The sequence below is a fragment of the Procambarus clarkii genome, chromosome 7 (assembly GCF_040958095.1).
Source record: "Procambarus clarkii isolate CNS0578487 chromosome 7, FALCON_Pclarkii_2.0, whole genome shotgun sequence".
Lineage (NCBI taxonomy): Eukaryota > Metazoa > Arthropoda > Malacostraca > Decapoda > Cambaridae > Procambarus > Procambarus clarkii.
The window spans coordinates 8,090,585-8,107,667 of NC_091156.1; the positions used below are offsets into that span (position 1 = coordinate 8,090,585).

The 17,083-nt window shown below is 37.6% G+C and overlaps 1 protein-coding gene across 2 annotated transcripts; it reads right to left on the minus strand.

Moving 5' to 3' along the window:
* Window positions 1-15,050, minus strand: waw (Translation factor waclaw). 2 transcript variants are annotated; one of them, XM_069312371.1, is made up of 14 exons: window positions 14,959-15,050; window positions 12,653-12,870; window positions 11,540-11,658; window positions 9,647-9,919; window positions 9,291-9,428; window positions 8,992-9,128; window positions 8,215-8,344; window positions 7,560-7,669; window positions 5,879-6,005; window positions 4,001-4,139; window positions 2,372-2,586; window positions 1,584-1,712; window positions 1,095-1,178; window positions 1-569 (listed from the first exon to the last, which is right to left on the minus strand). In XM_069312371.1, the coding sequence occupies exons 1-14, from the start codon at window positions 15,033-15,035 to the stop codon at window positions 444-446; spliced, it is 2,022 nt and encodes a 673-aa protein (XP_069168472.1). In that variant the 5' UTR covers window positions 15,036-15,050; the 3' UTR covers window positions 1-443. The 2 variants fall into 2 exon arrangements, with proteins under 2 accessions (XP_069168472.1, XP_069168480.1); XM_069312379.1 differs by lacking the exon at window positions 14,959-15,050 and adding an exon at window positions 13,589-14,842.
* Window positions 15,051-17,083: the final 2,033 nt, after the last annotated feature.

The window sequence follows — 17,083 nt, forward strand, 5'->3', positions numbered from 1 at the left end:
TAGATTAAAGCATTAAACCCATATTTATTTTATATTCATCATCATAGTACATTTTACAAACAAGGCAAGTAACATCTGCCAATAAACAAATTAAGTCAACTTTTTAGTAGTTAAAATATTTTTTATTATTTTCTACAATACTGAGAGGTTCTGAGAAACCTTTAAATATGAAAATTAAGAGATTTATAGTCCCAGGAAAATCTGAGACTGGGTGTGAGCAAAAATTTCATTTGATTTTATTTAATTTAAAATCTTAATCATAGCAGAACTAAAAGAACACTGGTACAGTATACACTTTGTCAGAAGATCGCATGTACTAACTGAAAAACTTTCACATTAATAGTGGCACTGCTTTTTATTGAATTATATGTACAAAAAATGAGGTTCCTAAGCAGTTGTATCCATAATTAATTCAATTCACAATTTATATAATCTCTACTGTACTATCTTTTTAAAATATTAATGAATGTCTCCCTGGGTACCTCAATATTTCCGTACATCTTCATTCTCTTTTTTCCTTCTGCTTGACGCTTCAACAGTTTCATCTTTCTTGAAATGTCACCTCCATACTGAAATAATAAAAAATCACATTTTGAAAGCCAAACAGACAGTTTCAAAATTTTTACTCATTATGCTTGGCACTTTTAATAGGTAAAAGTGTGATTCAAAATATATTAGACTCCCAGTACTACAGTGGAATTTAATGAAGTCCTGTTTTACAGGAATCAAAATTCAGATCATTGGCAATAAGCAAATTGGCAATAAGCAAGAGTGCTACTTGGCAGTCCTCAATGTATCATGTTAAGCTTGGAGGGGCTAATGTGTTTATGAATGAACCTTCTAAGGACACTCCAAACTGGATCAAATTTTTGTCTAGTGCCTTCCTAGTACCAGCATGACCAAACAGAGATTTCTGAAATGTCATCTTGCCTTGACTGGCATGATATGTCCTTATAAACAAATCAAGTCAAATTCTCCTCAGATGGAGCATCTGAGGAGAATGACTTGGAAAAATATACATGACAAAAACATAAGCAATTCCTATCAGGAATAACTAAAATGAAGGTTAAACAGTTAAAAAATGTTCAACTTACACACTTGGCAAGAACATCTTTCCGAGCAGCTTTTATGTTGCATCGTGCCAGGATCTCTCCTCCAGTGGCAGCTTGTATTGCAATCTGGAAGCAAATATAACTATTGCACCTTAAATATCTTTAGGTAGGCAGTGAATACATAAACAAATATGGTACTGTTTATACAGTATTAGATGGTGTAGCATGGCTGTGCCCGCGGTCTCTGTCTCTCCCTTCCCTCTCTCTTTCCGTCTCTCCTCTCCACCTTTCTCTCCTCTATCTCCCAATATTTCCCCCCTCTTCCCATATTCTCTCAGAAAATTTAATATTAAGAGGCACTGTTGAAACTGCTATACAGAAAACACACACACACGCTACCTCAGAGTGTACTTATGAAAATTGCAGGGGGTGTTGCTATAATACAAAAATGAATAAGAAACATGTAATTACAGTACATCATGGATAAAAATGTTCTCCAATATTTACTACCTGTACATAGTTTTCACATACCTGGAACAACTGTCTGGGTAAAGTTTCCATTAGAGTCTCACAAATTCGTTTTCCCATTATTCTCGCTTGAGAAATATGGACAATTGTTGAAAGCTCAGGTACAGCATGATTATTTAGCAGAATATCAAGCTATGGACAAACAAAAAAATTCAGATGAAGTATTTAGTGAAGTATGACTAAATTTTAAAGTATAATTCCTTAAAACATTCTCTAACCCATATTTTTCCATTACCCTAAAAATTTGCTGTGTGGTCTGAATCAGTTTAACAAATATAACATTTATATTGTACTGTAATTAATTCATGCCTGAAATGTGTTGCATATTAATGACTTTATTCAATACACATATTCTGTATCTATTAATTAACCACTGTATGTGGTTAATTCTTATGTATATCTATTAAATAAAATTATCATTATTATTACTTACAATTGTTAAATTACAGTATATTGTACATATTTGTTAATGATATTTACTCACAGTATATCAACCAAAAATCTTATAATACTTGTTTAACTGATGCTACCCAGTTTTGACCAATGGAAGTGGCTGATTTTGTTGCATGTGGCTTTCTCAAGAGGCAGATTGCATTTGTGTGGGAGCCCCCTATACTGTATAATATATATATACAACCTGATACTGAATAAAACAACATACTGTACTGTATATGCAGTACATATTACAGTGAATTCCATTATATCCCTAAAAAATAAAATATAAATACAGTTTTGCACCAGTTAAAGGAATCTAAATTTAAAGAAATGTTTATGTACTCTTACACACATACCTTTACTAGGTGAGAAGGCTCATATCCCATATCTTCATAGTCAAATGTTGCATAACCTGATGATAACGACTTTAAAGTATCATAAAAGTCCACTACAATTTCGTTTAATGGTAGTTTATATTGCATGATTATTCTGCAGTGATCTAAATTTCTAATGCTATGTTGAACTCCTCGCCTGCCTTGACACAATCCAATAATTGCACCCAAGTAGGTATCTGCAAAATATATACACTGATTTAAGCACATATCTTTTATGAAAGAAACAAGGAACCATGGATCGTACTTTTAAAAGTTCATATCAAAATAACATAGGTAACAAATTTAAGAGACAGGTAACAAAATTAAGCTTTAAATTAAATTAAACACCATTTTCTGGTGGGCCTTCAGTAACGCCACATAGCTAGTCTGGGAAGTTTTGAGTCGGGTGTAGTCAAACCTTGAGAAGTACACCAGACCTGAGACCAACACTGACTTACTTGAACCCAGGACTTGAATCTACAAGGCAAGAAAAACTTGGGAATCAGACTGATTGAAACCAATAAAAACCCATTAGAAAGATAGGCAAAGCAAAACATACTATTACTGCACAAAGAAAGAAAGAAAAAATCTGAGGAAAAGGCAAATGATCATTGCCCTGGGCAAATAGAACAAACCTTGATACACCTGACTACAACCACACAGGAACCAGCCAGGAACCCACCTCATTCATGAACCACCAGTACAGAACCCCAAACATCCCACTAGGAAGAAGGGATCAGGGTAGGAATGGAGAGTTCCCAAGGGTCTTAATGTAGAGGAACAATAGGTGCAAGCCCAACACCATGATGGATCATTAAAAATCCTGAACCCACATAAGTCTTAGACAAAAAAAAATAAAAATTATAGCCACAGCAACAAAAGGCCCCCACCACAGACATGCAGAAGAGAACCAACCACCAGCAAACACAAGGACAGTCAGCTGTAGGTCCAGGAACAACAGATGGCCCACAGGGGGACACTGACACCCACATGTCTGTTAAAATATACTAACATAAAATATAACAAAAATTGTTGAAAAGTTCCATCCCATTACAGCATATTTTCTTAAATTATCTGAATTTTAAATTTGTCAAACTCCCAGGAATATCAGCGGGTCCAGATAATTAGATCTACGGCGTGGATTACCAGTGCTTTAGCTCTGAGAAGCCACTGAAGAGGCTGCCCAAGAATATGAAATTTAGATTGATAATGTAAGATGCATGATGTCATGTCATATTTAAAGAAAATTAGAAACGTGTGTGAAACTGCATAATATTAACCACAGCAATTTTTTCACAATGTGATGCAGGAAATAGAAGGACTAAGCTTAACAATACCAGTACTACTGGAATCTTAAACGCACATCAATAACCTGAATCTGTCCATTAGGATAACTAAGACAATCACAGGTAAATTATATCATAAGTTCCTATACAAAATTGAAGATTAAAACATAGATAGCAATAAAACATGGTGCTTGAATGTTAAGGTCTTTCTTTTCATTAAAAATAATTCGTTAGATACTAAGCAATGGAAATTTTCTTAATAATGTATATATTTCATAATTAAATATAGATTTAAAAGAAAATTTTATTATAAAATAAAACTAACCAGGTGTGATAATAGTACTCATCACAAATGGTTCACTTGTCTCTATAATGTTAAATGTTTCTGGCCACCATGATGGGTTAGTGATGATCACTTCTTCTCCACCGTAGTGACGTATCACTTTACTGCCTTTCACTTTGACCTGAGGAAATACTATAATAATTAATATTATAAAAATAATATAATAATGGTAAAGTAATTAGATATGCATTAATCACCCTGTCCCATCATGATAAACACAATGTTTTAAATTATTTGTAACAAATCCTGAATTAATTGTAATGAAACACCCTTTCCAGTGCACAACTCAGTAGCTTCCCATAGCGATAGCACTCGAGACCACCGGAAGCCACAACCAGAATCTGGTTCTATACAAGAGTCTGAGATTAATTCAGAACTGAGAACCCCCTTCCCCTATTAGAAAGCATAAGAGTAACAAAACAAGCAGCGGCTTCAAGAAAATTAGATACCATGATTTAAAAAGACACCTAATAGTTGCCCCCAGCTGCCATCAGGTGGTAGTTCAAGTTTCCTGGGGTCACAGACAACATGTTCCCCCTCACTCACAAGCTGCCCAAACCCAACTCCTCCCACTAAATAGAATCAACAAGGTGGGGACTAATGCCTACTGAAAGGGCACAACAGGAAAGGGCATTTCATTACATACAAGAAACTGGAGTCTGATATTTCTGAAAAAGATCAAATTATTTAACAGATATATGCAGCCAGGGCTTATCCATGGAAGAAGGCAGGAGAAGAAAGCCCAGGGCAAAAGAACATCAACTTTGTACAAAATACCCAAGAGCAAATATAATCGTGTCAAGGCCCTTTTGAACTGCAAAAATGTCTGAGCCCAGATGTTAGTTGTGGACATACTGGCAATGAAAGCCATTAGAGCAGGAAAATTCCAGACATCATGAGAACAAGCCCCAATTTCAATTTTTTTTTTTTTTTTTTTGTACAATGACATTACTTTTTGATGATGTAATTAGAGGGTTAACAAACAAGGCCTCACTCTTAAGAATATGGGTAGCATGCAAATAATGCCATATAGTAACCATGGAACACAACATATGATGCACCCTCAACCAGACAAATCAAGCATCACTGACGAACAGATTCCTCAGGAATGCAGAAGTCTCAATCTTGGCCAAAAATTAAGGCAAGAAAAGCTACTGCCCAGCCCAAAGGAACAGAAACCATGCTCTCAACAAAGGGTGCAAAGCTTCCCCATCCAACAGCTGGAAGCAAGAGTGAGAAGTAAAAGTCCTCAAATGAAGGGAAAGTGGAAAGTGAGAAGACAAAAACTCCTAAACCAGATTCCAAACACCAGGATAGTTCAGGAGGGGGACAGAGTGAAAGAATTTCCAAGACAATTCAAGGAAGGGAGGCTGATGACACATCCATCCCAAACCTCAGTGTGAGAAGCTCTGTCAAGGTCAAATGACATGAGGTGGCAATACTAAGCATCACAAAGGGTTTAAGGAAGTCCCAGAAAAGTAAAGACATCACAATTGCAACTGATACAGTTGACAGATGCTGAAGAGAAAGAAAGCAATAGAAGACCTATACCTCATATTGCTGCCTCAAGGAAAGACAAAAGTGTAAAACCAAATGGTCCACCACACTTGACTCCAATACAGGTGGCAGGATGCGTACATGGCTAAATAGATCCATATGTGAAAATTAGCAGAGAGCCTCAAACCATACTGAGAAAGGCAGAGCCTTAGGAAAAGCCAGGAACCAGTGCTGTACCAGCCACATGGGAGCTAGAAGAAGGCTGTGCTGGGGCCTAAATGTCATCCTGTTTTTGATACATAGATTTTTACCTTAGGGAGTAATAGAAAGCAACATCTACAGAATAATCTTGCAGGGGCTAACCTTGTAGGGAACTGAAGGAGTAGTTGTAATAACTTGTGCCCCATGTTCCTGCTCCAGTCTCTGCGTAAACACATCCATGTGTAAAAGACCAAGGAATCCAAGTCTCCAACCCTGGCCTAATGCTGAGCTGAAAATATAATTTTGAATATGCAACATTAAATATTGTAATATTGAAATATTATTACATATATTTAAATATTATAATATTAAATATTATAATATTAAATATTATAATAATAAATATTATATTATTAAATATTATATTTAATTATTATAATCTAAGTTTGTTTAAACCAAACCTAGATTACCGACATCAAATTATGAGAAATTCATTATTTATAATATTAATACTATACTTCTACCTCCATCCCCCACCCCCTCTCCCACCCCAGATAAAACCTGCATTGATTGTAATAAAACTCCAGTTTCTGAGTGAGCCTCGGAGGCTCCCTGAACCTATCCCACTGATTAAGTGCCATACTACAAGGAGTCATCAATTGTGGTGTTCTAATGGCCTACCAGAGACCATGAGCTAGAATCTGGCCCCCCTTAGAGAGGTGCAGTGAGTGATAGTCTATGAACACTTTACATTTAAAGTTTATCATCTTTGCCACCATGATGACAGCATCCAAGGAAAGGCACACAGAAAGATAGGCGAATCAAAACAGACTATTGCATAGTTAAAATGAAAAAGCAGCCTCAAAATTGCCAAAAGGACTCCCCACAATATGATCCTCTGGTGACATTGTACTCTCCCGATATCTTTCTTTGAGTTCTTTAGCATCTTTTCACACAATTTAAGAATATAAGCATAAGCCACTGTGCACTAGAAAACAAGTTTTATCATATGAACTACAAGTCATTTATATCTGTGAAGTGGTTCGCTAACTTTCACAAGACACAGTGTGTGAGAATTTACCTGAATTTACCTGAGGGCCACTAACACTCTAGTCGCCTCGATGAGGACAGGAAGCTGGTATCTTGTCAAAGGTCCCTCCATTTGTCTTAATGATTTTTTCAAGCTGGATTTTAAAATTCAGCAGTGTTTTAGCATTTACGGATTTGGCAGGTAGGCAGTTCCAAAGGTTTATAACCCTATGGGCAAAAAAGTATCTCCTGTTTTCTGTCCTACATTGTGGCTTGTTGAGTTTGAAACCGTTGCTCGTTATTTGTATTACATCTGACGTTTTGAAGAAGTTGTCTGCATCATTATCCTCCAAATTGTTCAGTATTTTAAAGGTTTCAACAAGATCTACCCTGTCATGTCAGGTTTGTAGTGCCCCTCAACTGTTTCTGGTATGAAAGTCTCGGTTATGGAACCCTGAGGTGTTCACGTCAAGGTTTTCCAGTAACTCCTTAATATGTATTGTTTGAAAAGTTCCCATAATGCCAGTGTTAGAATGTCATCCTGCCTGACTGTTCAACATCCTGCCAAATGGCACAGTAAACCTTGAGGCAATCACATATGACAACTTGGAATGATAATCAGACATTTGTACCACAGTATTGATTGGTTTTGCTACAGTTAATCTAGTTGCAGATAATTGGAACCTCACACTTTACACTGATGCACAGTTATCAAACAAGTGAACCCAACAGCCTTCATCAATGATCTGAAGTGTGTTTACTGTCAACAAGGGTAAAATTAGCAGTTCTGGAGATCCGTACACATACTACTTACCTTGATTCAATACTAACAGACACACTTCCATCATTCAGGCAAAGACGTTCTATGGCAGCTTTGAGCGCTGGGAGTTCTTTCTGATCCATAGGATACACACCACCAAAGACCTGAAATTAATAAATTAAGGTAATACTAATTTGCCCCTCTCACATTTATTTCTTATAAATAAATAATACAAATATTATTTATTTGCATATGAAATCATTGTTTACACACACTATGTCTAAATATGCAGAAACATGTGTTGTGTCATTTGATATAAGAAGACTTAAATTAATTTTTGATAAATAACTGAAAATGGAAATATTTCAGAAACCCTGATTTTGTGACAATCGGGATTGTGTCTAGAACAGATTTTGAAGGTGCCACTAAACTGAAAACTCATGTAAAATCAGAGGCACCTCACATACCCAATGCTGCTTATCCAATTTATTTTGTGCCTATTCTCAGAAACAATAATTTCCAGACAGTTAGCAGTTGTTGATCAGTTAGCAAATTGCCACAAGGGGTGATTCACTTTGTACAAATAAACAAACCACCACCAAACAGAATGCAAATGTCAATATAAGCAATATTATTATCAATCACAGTCAAAGTGCAAAGCCATGCTACCTCACCTGTAAAAACACTAATAACAGCCACTTGAACATACCATAGGCTTCGCTGGCTTTAATCCTTTGAGAGGTTCACATTTTGCACCCTTACGATGAAAAGTGTCCCCCACTTGGGCTTCATTAGCTGCTCTTATGTTGGCTGTGAAATATCCAACCTGGCCTGTAAACCTGCAGTTTAGGCAGAACAAATATCTATAGTACAATGCCCAATGGGGTTGCAGAGCAGATTAAAAAAAAAATCAAATAAGTAGCCATATGTTTTAGTGGCTTAATCTCTTTAGGGTATTGGCTTTACCAACTGACATCACTGTATTCAACAGCAGAAATAATATTTATTTGAAATGAGACTGTTAAACTAGACCTTTTACAAAAATCTCTGAAGGTGATGTCTTTACCAAACATGTTAACCTGCTGAATGACCTCAGCATGTGTCTGTGTTACCTCTTGTAAAGGTGGTTTGTGTCTGTGTTACCTCTTGTAGAGGTGGTTTGTGTCTGTGTTACCTCTTGTAGAGGAGGTTTGTGTGTCTGTGTTACCTCTTGTAGAGGAGGTTTGTGTGTCTGTGTTACCTCTTGTAGAAGAGGTTTGTGTGTCTGTGTTACCTCTTGTAGAGGAGGTGTGTGTCTTATCATTTCTGGAGGTGACGCATGTCTGTGTTACCTCTTGTGGCAGGAAAATATGAGGCTTTTATATATTATTTGAATTTGTTAAGAATATAAAATTTTCAGCTGTTTTAAAACCAATCCAGCATATTAAATGGTTTAGGATAATTATTAAGCTATAGGAGACTATAACAGAAAATTACTGAATCTTACAACTGTGGTACTGAAGTTTCAAGTGGTGTAAGGATTCCCAAATCTCTTACTTCATAAGACTTTCCAGTGTGTGAAGACGTAATATGATCACCTTTCTTTAAAGTTCCGTCAACCACCAATATCAAGCACACGGCACCCTATAAATAAGAAAAATATTGTTCGTAAAGAAATTCATGAAGCCAATATGAAATGAAGTACATAGTACTGGATAAAAACAGAGACCAATAGGTAATAATGCATGCATACACAAATATAATATCTGATAATTTCTCTTCTTTAATCAATATAATCTAACTCACCTTGTATGCATCAAACCAAGAGTCAAAGAGAAAGACACGGACCGGAGCATCTTTGTTACACTTTTTCTCTGGAGATGGCACATTTTTAATAACGGCTTCTATAACTTCATTTACACCTGTTCCCAACTTAGCAGATACCTGCAAATTTGAAAATTGTATTTAAAAGTATATCAATTCATCAATTTTATCTAATACAGTATTGTGCTGTACCTATTCCCCCAATTTCAACAAGACCTAAACACATAACTACTTCTGATTATGGTACATGTCAACACCTCACAATGTGGCTATTATCAAAACTGCTGCCTTACCTGTGCACCAAAAAATATTCACACTTGAAACAAAATCATACTTACCAAGAGAACTTCATCCGGATCAATTTCAAAAAGGTTCATCAATTGCTCTTTTACAACTGTAGGGTTGGCATTTTTTAGGTCAATTTTATTTAACACTGGAATGATGGCTAATTCATTCATAAAAGCTAAATAAAAATTTGCTACTGTTTGAGCCTGTACACCCTGATTAGCGTCGACTAACAGAATGGCTCCTTGACATGCAGCCAATGATCTTGATACTTCATACGTGAAATCAACATGCCCGGGAGTGTCTACAAGGTTCAGAAGATATTTCTGAAAAAGAAAACACACAAATAAACAATTCTGAATGTACAACACAGATGCAACATAACATCAGGTGGTGGTACCAAACCAACAACCAGATTCCTCTGACCCAAGCTTTTAGACACACTATAATATACAGTGGAACTTCGATTCAAAGAACCTTGATTCGGTGAATCTCCGGTTGGAACACACACTTTCCATGCCACATTTACTCACCCGATTTGACGAGCAAGAGTTTACTAAAGCAGGGGATGTGTGTGGATTTGTTTAGGATGGTGGGACCAAGTTCATAGATGGGGGCCAGAAATGAGATCACAAGAAATAGTTTGAGCCTTGGGAAAGCCACTGTGTATATTTAAATCCAAGTTCTATGTTTTTTGTTTTTTCCAGTTGCAGAGGTTTTTTTCAGTAAACTATAGGCCCTTTTTCCCTTTAAAAATGAGATTTCAAGGCTTGGGCATGGGAAATATACTAGATATTACTCAATCTCTTTACAGACAGGTTATCTTGGTTGTGGCACTTCATATGACAGGCTGCAATTACAATTTTGCTCAGTGAAATCAGCCCACAGAGCATGGAAAATATTAGGTGTGAATGGTAACTTTTAACATGGCTCCAATCACATTTTTAATGATTTTCATTGGAATTTTTTGTTGGGCATTTTGGAATTTTTTGTCAGGCAATTTCAAATTTTTTGTTGGGTGCTTTAGAATTTTTTGTTGGGTGTTTTGGAATTTTTTCTTGGTTGTTTTGGAATTTTTTGTTGGGTGTTTTGGAATATTTTGTTTGGCATATTGGAGTATTTTGTTGGGCATTTTAGAATATTTTGTTGGAGATTTTTGGAGTTTCTTCTCTATCTACAGAGTGCCAGATAGGTAGGCCAGCAAAGGGTCTCACAGGCCTGGTGCAATTCTTATAACTTGGCTATGCTGCACCAGAACATAATCTATGCCAGTATGCATAATTTTACTTAGAAATATACACTGTACAAGTTTAAATAGGATATGCAACTCGAGACACTATAACACACGTAAGTTATATAGAAAATAGAATAAATAAAATAACTACAGTATACTGAAATATGCTGCAGAGAAGGGGGTAGTATTGGCATGATAGGACTAGTGTTTGGGACTGCTGCCACCAGATGACAGCACGTTACAATATTTATTTCAAATTTCCTAGGTCGTGAGATGACTACCCACTATCATACTATAAAAAGAACTTTTTATATGAATGCAAACAAATGTCTTTTCAGCACTAATAAAGTACTAAGGTATTAACAATCTAATTTCATATAGCCTTATTTCTTATCACTTTTTGAGTGTTGTTCACTATGTTTACCCTTCGTGTTTGGCATTCCTTTCCTACTTTAAATTTGCATTATTATACACATTATTATAAAATACAGTATACACATTATTATAATAATACACATTATTACAAAAACACATTATTATAAAATATTTTTGTATAATGATTCAATATGATTAAACTATCTCAAAATTCACTAGCCCATTTCCTTAACTCAATACAAAATAAATTTAAAATCATAATACATGTACTGACACTTTACAAACTATAGTCCACCAATTTTGGCCCTTGGTTAAAAGTTGTCTCTCATATATTTACCTGGTCATTATATTGATAAACAACTGAAGCAGTCTGAGCCTTGACTGTGATTCCTCGTTCTTGTTCTACCTGTAGCTTGTCCAAAACCTGCTTGTTGTCAGTGTCCTTTTTTATTGCACCTGTAATGAACAAGGCTTTGAGTTAGCAAGAAATTAAATAAAATGCACACAAGGCAAAGACAAAGATATTTACTGAATGAAGAATAAATGTTTACAAAACAAGGCTTTGAGTATCGATGAAAAGCTGCTCCATAAGCAATGCAATTGGTTGTTTTCCTTAGGGAAAGTCTTGCTGTTGGTTCAGACATGAATATACAGTCAAGAGAAGGGCAACACTATGTACAGTATCAGCACAATAGCCATCTTTCTGAACAACCCTGACCTGTATCAAAGCAAGAAATGACACGATTTCTTGCTTTGCTACAGGATTTTTAGAATTTGTTTAAGAAACGAATCCTAAATGAACCCTAAAAATCCTGAAACCCACCCTGCCATAGGAGAGAGATAGTGTCAGGGGCTGAGCCACGTTTGCACCATTTTTTTTTTTTTGCAGCCTTGTTACATTTAGCCAGAGGGATTTTCTCTTGATTCTGCCTCTCTGCAGGTTTCCATGGTCTTATCTCTGTGGAGTTCTGTCAGCAAGAAATGCTACAGATTCAGTTCAGTAACCATAACCATGCATTTGTCCAGGTTCTGAACACATTCTTGTTTCAATGTTGCAACATGCTGCAGCTCGTCCTTCAGCTCCTTGGCCTCTAGATTTTCCCAGTTGGGTTTGGGTTCTTTTTTACATTTTGCTCACAGGCTGTGGTCCCAGTCTCTTGACTCAGTAATGTTAAGCTCTTAAAAATGTCTGTAATGTTGCTGCATTTCTATAAATATTTTTGTGTTTGAGATATACATTATAGTAAGTACTGTATAATGAATTTTATATAGCTTACCAAGAAAAATATTTTATGAATTAAAGTATACAACTCATTTGGTGTTTTCTTTAAATGTATCGTTTAATGAGTGCACTGTGCAATAATAATATACTGTACAATATATCAAAGCTTGTATGAGAACTATGGTATACAATAGTAAAGTACCCTGTACCAAAATCTCTAAATATTACCTGTTACTTCCAATATACGATCTGCAAGAGTACTTTTGCCATGATCAACATGAGCAATTATAGAGAAGTTCCTTATACGGTCTAGTGGAAAAGATGACAGGTTAAGAGCATCCGATACAGTCTCTTTGGATTCCTTGGCTATATTTATGCGAATATGCGACCTATGTATGCTTCTGCCAGTTTTTAATGCGCTTCCTATATAATGTTGGAGCAAACATCTGAAAGAAAAATATATATAGTTATTTTATCAGAAATAATAAAATAGAAAGGCCCTGTAACACAAAATAAAATACTCATAGAATATGCTAATTAGTCAAGAATTAGGGGCAATCAAAAGGGTTCTGTAAACTGGTCATATAAAATAGAAACAGAAACTCTTATTTTATTTCTCATTAGTCTCCCATGACTTCAATACACTTTACTAATTGTTCAAACCCCGTCTTCAGTAGCCACTTTCAGCTCATCATCATTCTGAAGGTAGCACATATGAAGGTGAGACTTCAAGTTTCAAAGCAAGATAATAGTCACTTGGAGCCAGATCTGGGCTATATGAGTCATTCCATTGGGTGAAAGAACAGTTGTAAATAGACAATTGTGGAACATGTGATCTATATATAGACCGTCCCAATGCCATGGAGCAGATGCACACCTCAAGTAAACATTGCCTACTGTTTTTCTTAGATGATATGATATATTTTTTGGAATTAGCACTGCATAATATTCACTGTGACTTTTGTTATATGCAGTAGGTACTCAATCAGCAAAATTCCTTTAGTTTATACAGCATTCTACACTATAAGAACCTTTTACTTAAATGGGATTTATTTGAAATTATATTGATACTGTACAAGGTATATAACAAATGAAATAAAGTAATTTTACATGCCTTGCCTTAATACCTATGAATTTTATACATTTCAGTTAGCCGTTAAATACCTTGTTAAAGTTTGACGAACTTCACTGATAAATTTTGTAGAGGTCATATTCTTCTTATTCTCCTTTATAAGTGTATATTGCTTAAAGAAATGTGTCACTACCCAGGTTAGTTTAGACTCGAGTGTTGTCTCCTGGAGTGCAGTGATCTACGTTATTGGTTCATAACCAAGGTTTGCAGGTTCCATTAACAGGCAGAACAGAGATGGTTGAGCACATTTCCTTTCACCTGATGAATCTGTTCACATAACAGTAAATAGGTGCTCAGGAGTTAGATAATTGTTGTGGGTTGCATCATGAGAGAAGTCAGTAGTTGACCAAGAAAAGGGTCGATGAGCCTTGATAATAGGAAACCATGTTGCAGTTTACATGAATGTTTTCAGCTATCAATGATTGTATGAGTGGCGATGTTAGGATATGCATCAGCGTTGATAACCAAGACTTGAGTGTTGTTTCTTATAAATACATTCCCATGCGCCAGGAAAAAAAACTAAGTTCGGAGGGCATATGTTGCCAGTCAACAGAGAAAAACCTGCACCTTATGGCAGAGAAATGCACTGCACAGCAGGTGCCCAATTACACACAAGCATGCCCCCAGGGAGGCGAGAATCAGTACCCACTCTACACATAGCACCAACAGGAAGGCTGTCTATCGATACCCAGTGACCCAAGACAACAATGCATCAGGACTCCAGTGGGAAGCAGAATAACGTCAAAGCCACAGCTAAAACACAAAGCCCCTCAATACTCAAAATGGGCAAAATTTACCAACGTCTTCCAGTAACCCCTGGCAGAGCAGCAGCCAACCACCCACCAACCCACTAGTAGGCAGTAAAACCCTATGGGCACACCAAGAGCCCACCAACTGACACCTATCGGCCAAGCCGGCGTTGGACAACAACTCCCCACCCGAAGAACCTGCCAGAAAACGGGAAAACAAAAATAATCTATCAACTTCCCTGAGACCCCCAGACGATAAGACGTCAAAAGCAGCCTGTTGAAGAGAAATGCCAGACGGCAGTATTGTGACACAAAGAGCAATAATGTTCCGTTAACCGGCGGCCCTAAACGAACCCGTGTCCAGACGTTCACGCCTCAAGATTGAACCTAGAGTTAGATGCGAGCACTTCTTTATGATATGCGCAGTTTACGTGAAGGTTTAAACCCTTTCTGGTGACTGCGAGTTATTGTTGGTGATTGAGGGGCGAGGACGAACCAGGGATCGTGACTGCGAGTACTGAGCCTCCGGCAGGCTCTGTTGTTGTTTTGATGGCCTCAGCTGATCGCTTCTATTTCTTTAGTGCAAGCTTTACGTTTTCTATGTTAGTTTGTCAAGGGACTTAATTTGAATTCCATAAATTACTTAAATTTACCTTAGGACTACCATCTCTTTAGTGGCCTCGACGAAGACAGGAAGCAGGCGGCTTGTCAAACGTCTCCCACTTGTCATGATATCATTAAATTACAGCAATGCTGCTGCTGTTGTTGGGTTAGGAACATGTCAGATGGTATATAAGACATATTTTCACCATTTTGCAAACAATATTTGTACATTCCGTACACAAATTATTACTCAATATTAAAGTACAATATAATGCTATTATCAGCTAAAATCTTCTACTTAGTAGGCATATAGTTACTAAGTGAAGCTCACTGATGTGATAGACATAATCTGGGCTTCATAAGAACAATTTTAATTTAAAATTTACACGGCGCCAGTGTTAACCCAACACATCCTAAGGTCCATAAACATTATTTAGAAAGTGGCCAGTTGATTAATAAAGATTAAGCCACCCAAAAGGTGGCACGGGCATGACCAGTTTTGAGGTAGACTATTATATCCATGGGTAAACTAACAATGTAATACAGTAACAGTGTATGAGGTCGGTATGAGATAAGGGAGCCGGTCGGCCGAGCGGACAGCACACTGTACTTGTGATCCTGTGGTCCTGGGTTCGATCCCGAGCGCCGGCGAGAAACAATGGACAGAGTTTCTTTCACCGTATGCCCCTGTTACCTAGCAGTAAAATAGGTACATGGGTGTTAGTCACCTGTCACGAGCTGCTTCCTGGGGGTGGAGGCCTGGTCGAGGACCGGGCCGCGGTGACATTAAAGCCCCGAAATCATCTCAAGATAACTATCTCAAGATGAGAGGTTAACATTGTATTGCCCGAGTGGGTGGACCCAGCGAGTCTCCCCAGACTCGAGCCACTGACAATTAATTTCGGTGCAGATTTCCAATCTAGGGAGAACTATCATTTGGCCCAGAGATTTTCTGAAAGGGAGTTTCAATAGTAGGCAAAGTACTTCTACCAGTTTTTATACGACTTTGGCGTGAATTTCGTTCACACCTGGAGCTTTTGAGTCCTTTAGTTTGTCAATGTTCTTTCTGATAATGACGCCCATTATGGGTATCTTCCTTCTCTTCATCTCCTTAAACTGATGCGGTCTACCACTACTGGGGGAAGGTCTCACCTTTAGATGTTTTACCTAGGGCTAGGAGAGTTGTTCGTTTGGTAGGGCTAGGGGTGTTGTTCATTTGGTAGGGCTAGGGGTGTTGTTCGTTTGGTAGGGCTAGGGGTGTTGTTCATTTGGTAGGGCTAGGGGTGTTGTTCGTTTGGTAGGGCTAGGGGTGTTGTTCGTTTGGTAGGGCTAGAGGTGTTGTTCATTTGGTAGGGCTAGGGGTGTTGTTCGTTTGGTAGGGCTAGGGGTGTTGTTCGTTTGGTAGGGCTAGGGGTGTTGTTCGTTTGGTAGGGCTAGGGGTGTTGTTCATTTGGTAGGGTTAGGGGTGTTGTTCGTTTGGCAGGGCTAGGAGAGTTATTCCTTTGACAGGGCTAGGAGAGTTGTTCATTTGGTAGGGCTCGGGGGAGGTGTTCGTTTCAAAATAAGTAAATATATATATAATATATATATATATATACACACACAGCCTGGAAGAAGAAAACAAAGAGCATTCAGAGAAGACCCTGTGGGTTCTCACTGAACACTTTAATCCTTTCTTCTCCTACCACCCCTATTAATTTTTTTATTCATTTTATTTTATTGCATTGCTACAGTTAACAGAGAACACACACACACATACAACAATCAGTGCTTGAAGACCTCATCCAGCACCTCGAAGGTTGGGTGCATGCCAAAGATACAGCACGCATTTCCCCTCTGGACCGCGACACTGAGGCGCTGGAATAGGAAACTGGCCACCCTTGAGTCTTTGGTTTTCCCAATGAGGTCCTCACCCACCTTCTTTAGGAACTTAAGTGCACAGTTACTCCAAGCGCCCAGTCTCAGAGTCTATCAGTATGAACCTGTAACAACATTCTAGATCCCTGTACTTGTTGTTTTTCTGGTCTTCCTGGAGGTAGCTGCCCCACCTCCCTCAGCTGTGCTGTAAGGTAGATAGGTATCAGCCAATGTAGACGACCTGTTTACGTTCCCTCCATGGCTGCAGGGTGACTCCATCTGGGTGCTTGTGGCTGTTGTCAGGTCTGCACAACTTTA